The sequence below is a fragment of the Micropterus dolomieu genome, linkage group LG02 (assembly GCF_021292245.1).
Source record: "Micropterus dolomieu isolate WLL.071019.BEF.003 ecotype Adirondacks linkage group LG02, ASM2129224v1, whole genome shotgun sequence".
Lineage (NCBI taxonomy): Eukaryota > Metazoa > Chordata > Actinopteri > Centrarchiformes > Centrarchidae > Micropterus > Micropterus dolomieu.
The window spans coordinates 30,727,049-30,732,394 of NC_060151.1; the positions used below are offsets into that span (position 1 = coordinate 30,727,049).

A 5,346-nucleotide genomic window follows, 5' to 3' on the forward strand; every position below is an offset into this window, starting at 1 on the left:
CACAATGTTAAAGTATTTTCTTTTACACTAAGTCTAAAATCAGTATAGTGTAATTGGAGTGTACAGTAGTGATAGTATGCAGTTGAGAGACACGTGATCTACCACGACTTCAGACAAGTTCAGTTTGTTCAAACGGACAAACATTTTAAATACTCAAAGACGTGGTTGACTACTTCAGACCCGATAACGAGAGTGTCTCCGTCTACATCACGGGAAGAAACGTATTTTAGAATAAAGAAACGGAGGTTTGCAAAACAGGAGGACAGGGAGAAAGAACAAAAGAAAAAATCTAACGGATCCATCTCACGTAGGTCACGCTGCGGGCACAGGAACAGTCAGAGGGGAGTCGAGATCCGAGTTCAGACCTGGAGATCACAGAGAATAGTCTCAAACCGCCCGTCACTTTATGTCCATTACGTGGGAAACACTGCACCGGCTGTGGTCAGAGAGAACAATTCGATATGTTCCAATCAGAGGGACTCTGGAACTTAGACTCACGACACACACACACACACTTTAAAGTGAGCCAGAGTAAATAGTTATAATAGTTTTGTCCAATTTTGACTGTGGAGACCAAGAGATGAGAGGAGAGAGGAGTGATGGCACACAGCGAGCGTCCCCAGGCGGATGTTGTGATTGAATGGTCAGCGATTTCTATTCAAGCGGCTTTAACAACCAACATGTGGCAAAAGCTCAAGATGCTAAAGAGGTCAAAGATCACTTAAAGAGACAGACTGACGCCGGCCGAAGTGAAACCAGAATTCAGGCTCTAAACATAACTCTCATACCCCCCCTCCCTCTTTGTTAAGCTGCCTAGGGTACCTTGAAAGGCGCTATATAAATTAAAGTTATTATTATTAAAATGTCATTCAAAATCCCACTTGTAACTATACTAATAACTAAGAATTCAGCCTTGAAACAGACTTTCTCAGTGTGTCGTGTGGCTTCCTTCGTACGTTAAGAAGACTATCTCAAAACATTCTCATCCCAACTCGTCACATATGGACGCTCGGTCAAGACCCCTTGGCGGCGCTTTGTAACGCCCTGGGTACCCCTTTAGTGTTGTCTTTGTACGTGTAGGGTTCGCGGTCAAGTTAGCAACTATAAATATGCAACATCTGGTTAGACTTTGCAAAAGTAGCGCAATTTCAGTAATGTTTTTTGCTGTAACGCAGTGATATAATGCATTACTAATAATATGGTAATATTATACATGTTACAATCTCAGTAACACGTTTTACAACGCAATTTAACTCGAAATTAGAGGAGACCTATTGTGCTTTTCCACATTTTATGACTTATCTACAATGTTTTAATGTTGGATGTTCATGTTAAACATGGCCAAAGTTTCAAAAAATAAGGTTAAAGTATTTATAAGAAATCCCTGTGAGCAAAAATATTTCCTCCTGTTCTGAACAGCTTTTCTACCAACTGTTCCATATATGGTCATTTGCTCCCATAGCAACGGCACAGCAACGCTCAGTCTGCCTGTTCCGCCCAGCGACAACAACAGCCTGCTTCAGGTCTTGGCCAATCAGAAGACAGTGAGCTTTGAGAGGGGGGGGGGGGGCCTTAAAGAGACAGGAGCGTCTACAGCTTGTTTCAGACAGAGGCTGAAATGAAGGCCTGCATGAAGAGACGGTATAAGACAGAAGATTATTTTTATTGAATTTTGAATCATGCAAAGCTGCCATATAGGAGTCAAAGAACTACAATATAGGAATGGAAATACAGATTATTGGTCTCCTTTAATGTTCCAGTTTGTTTTGTGAGTAAAATAGTAAAAACGTTATTTCCTGTTGCCAGGGGCAGCAGAGCTCCTCTTAATAAGATGGGAGCTCCTCTGAAAACATTATTAGTGAAATTTTGGAGGGGCTACAATATTGACATTGTTAATTGTTAAGATGATGATAAGATCACATTTTATGACCAATTTCTGCACAAATTCAGGTAATTTTAAAGGGTTCACATACTTTTTCCAGCAACTGGATTTAAGTTAAGTAACATAACTTACGTAACAAAACTATTATTTGTTTCACACGAGTCTCTGATTTTTCTTTTATTTATAGACTACACCTACTTTCAGCATTCAAAAATGACACTTGGGGGGGGGGGGGGGTTCCCCAGTGTGTTACAAACTGACACCAAGTGGTCTTGACAGGGGTGGAGCCGCGGTATCAAGTTCCCGCCCACACAACCCGGCCGACCCCATTTACAAGCCGGGCTCAGCTGTCGATAATGATGAGAAACCCCTTTTAAAAGCATCAAAGAACTTATTAAAACCGCTTCACTTCACAAGAAAGAAATGCAGAATGAGAGGAGAAGCTGGACAGAAGCTGGTGGAACAGAGGCTGGACAGGAAGTAGCTGTTTCCCTGCTGGGAGGCGCCTAAGAAAGGGGACGCCATCCTAGCTAGCTACCGATGAATGAAAAATAGAAACAGACAAAATGGCCACAGACTGAGCTGAGATGGATGCAGCTGCACGTATTTCTTGGAGCGGACGTTGGTGGATATCATGGCTATGGAAGAAACAATATTAGTACATGCTGGAATAGTTTTATGAATGCAAAGACATGAACCGCTGTTTAAAATGTGGTGATATTCTATATTGTCAACAAATTTCATGTGCAGACTCAGTCCCACAGACCAAATTCTGCTGCCCCAAACACAAGATACTACAAATACTAGAGCACCAGAAGTAGGATTCATCCGCCTCTGGAAATAGTCCCCAACAAATGCACTATTTCCTCCTGTTTGTTTGATCGTGAGCAGAAATCACTGAGCATTTATTAAACATGAAACTATATATTTTTAAGGTGTTTTTAAAGATTTACGTCTTCAGGAGGAACCAATGCGCTCGGAGCAATGCACGAGAGCCACAAACAGGAAGTCAGACAGTTCTGAGGGACGCGGTTTGGCTCTGCACATGAAGATTTGTTGACAGAATTTAGAAAATCATCAGCTTTATCAATAAACTTAATTTTACTCACCGAGGTGAGAGTTTCTAATGTGAAGGTCTGTCATTTACTGTATATTAGAATATGTAGTAATAAATATATTCAAACACAGATACACTTTTTCAGGAAGATCGATGACAGAAAACCTCAAGGAGAGGATGTTTTGAGTCCCAGAGGTGGAGTGGAACAGCAGCAAAGTGAGATGTGATATCAGCTCTCTATGACCACAATGCAACAGGTGTGTCCAGCTTTGTTTGTGTGTTTGTGTGTGTGTGTGTGTGTGTTTGTGTGTGTGTGTGTCACCACTTCACAGTACAAAACTCGAGTTCGTCGTCTTCAGTTCACGTTGAACCATCACAGCAGCAGCGTCTCCCCAAGCTTCAGTTCAGCTAAAACACCAAGATTCAAATTTTTTGTTTGCCACCAGTACTGGACCCTGTGTCATGGAGCCGAACTCATTTAGAGATCAGAATAATCCCGTTTCCGTAGAGACAGATGTCCGTTTCCATGACAACAGACACACTTGTTCGCAGATGAGAGGAAAGTGGTCTGTGGAGGAGATAAGCTGCTACCACAGACTGAAATGAGCGTCCGGTGATCCGTCCCTTTTCCTCCCGTTCCACATCCAAATCGAGTGTCGGTGGCGGGAGCGGGGGTGGTTGGCTTTCGTCGGCCGTGTCGGAGGTAGAGGGTCAGGCAGACCATGCTCGTCGTGCAGCAAAAAACAACAGCAAAGTACAGGAACAAATATCTATTTGTTTTTCATCCGGTGCAGGCGCTTGAGAACAGGAAAAATCGTAGAGGGAAACGGTGTCGTGACGGTCGGATGTTGTCGTCGGGAATTCGATTTTGCCATTCCAGCTGATTTTAAATCAGGATTTTAATATCACTGGAGACAGAAAAAAAAGACAGAATTTAACTGATATTCAAAGCAGTTTTTATGTATTAGACAACCTTTTATTAAGTGGCACATTACGAGAAAAAAAAAAAGAGACTATTCTTAATTCTAACTTTCTCGTACTTGTTTTCGTACAGTGCGGCTAATGTTCCTAACTTAACACAGCGTTACGTAACCACGACGAATACTTTGTTCATTGTAAATTAGCATAATTAATGCCCCAGTAACACCATGTAAAGCTATGCGTCCTGCCACATGTGCCAGAAAGTGTTCATTCATGAAAACGACATCGAAAAGTGAAAAGAAAACGTTTTTGGGGACTGTAGTTCTGCTTTCAGAGATCCATTAAGAAAAGTCTCAGCGGTGGAATTAAGGGAACAGGGTTGGATCGGTGTGTCTGTCTACAGAGTTTCAGCTCTAAGAAGTTTTACATTTGCAGAAGCAGAGCCTATGGTGATCTAAAGCACTACAACAACCATTCGTCTGTCTCTGCTAGGACACTGCACAGTGTCTGAAGGCTTTCAAAGGACTATACTTACAGCTGACCTTTAAATACAGACACAAACTAACCTTTAGTTGGTGCTTCATTCAAGCCGTTTTATTATTGTTGTCTCACACAGTGGCATCAATGGCCGATTTAAGTGAATGATAACATCATAAAGCTAATTGAATTTCATCATTCAGACCTGCTGCTGTTAGGTGTCACGGTTCTGGGGTGTCGGAGTTTCTTGCTTCCTGTTTTACTTTCTAGTTGTTCTGTCCCTGGTGGTGACACGGTTTTGTTTTACTTCCTGTTTCTGTGTTACCAATTGTTTAAATCGTTTGACCGGTATGTCATTATGTTCAGTGTGTTTGGTGTATTTACTTAGGCTGCTCCATTTACTTGTTGAGTGTTCATGACTTGTCTTGGAAGTGTTTCATCTCTTGTCTCCGGATTATGCCTTTGGTTTCTTGCCATTTTAAATTTATACTATTGCGTTTGTTAGGTTTGTTTTTAAGTACGCAACATTAGAATTTTAAAATATACCTTATTTGTAATTTTTCTACTATTTGAAATACACATAATGTAAATAATTCTCATGTAGGATTATTATAACATTTTATTCTCCTGTGCCCCTCAAACTGCCGTCCTGCTCAGCCTGATTTAGAGCTAAGGACATTTTGGCTTCTTCTGCTAAAGCAGTGTTTATGTTCAGTGAATTGCCTTTGTGTTCCTTCAGACCTCAGTGAATGGATCAATAAGAGAGGGCGAACTGTCACAGATCCACTAAGGAAGGAGCCTAAAGTCCCTTGAGTGGTTTCAGCTCACTGGCAGTCATACCATTACAGTCCTGCTATGTGTATAAACTCTATTGAAAGTGACAGCGTTTTCAAAATTAGGCTGAATTTAGAGTAGTGTTTTACAAGAATCTGTATTGATCGATATAAACTACATATCCATTTGATTAAATGGTGCAAAACATGTGGGGTTTTTTTTGTGTGTGTGTGTG

The 5,346-nt window shown here is 41.2% G+C and overlaps 1 protein-coding gene across 1 annotated transcript in view; it reads right to left on the reverse strand.

Annotated features, from left to right (window-relative positions):
• Positions 1 to 3,016: 3,016 nt before the first annotated feature.
• The window catches only part of LOC123967434 (trafficking regulator of GLUT4 1), a 344,338-nt gene continuing 342,008 nt past the window's right edge, over positions 3,017 to 5,346 (reverse strand). The window contains exon 5 of the mRNA XM_046043529.1: positions 3,017 to 3,847. Within this exon, the coding sequence (XP_045899485.1) occupies positions 3,831 to 3,847 (17 nt within the window). The 3' untranslated portion in view covers positions 3,017 to 3,830. The remainder of the gene's footprint in view (positions 3,848 to 5,346) is intronic.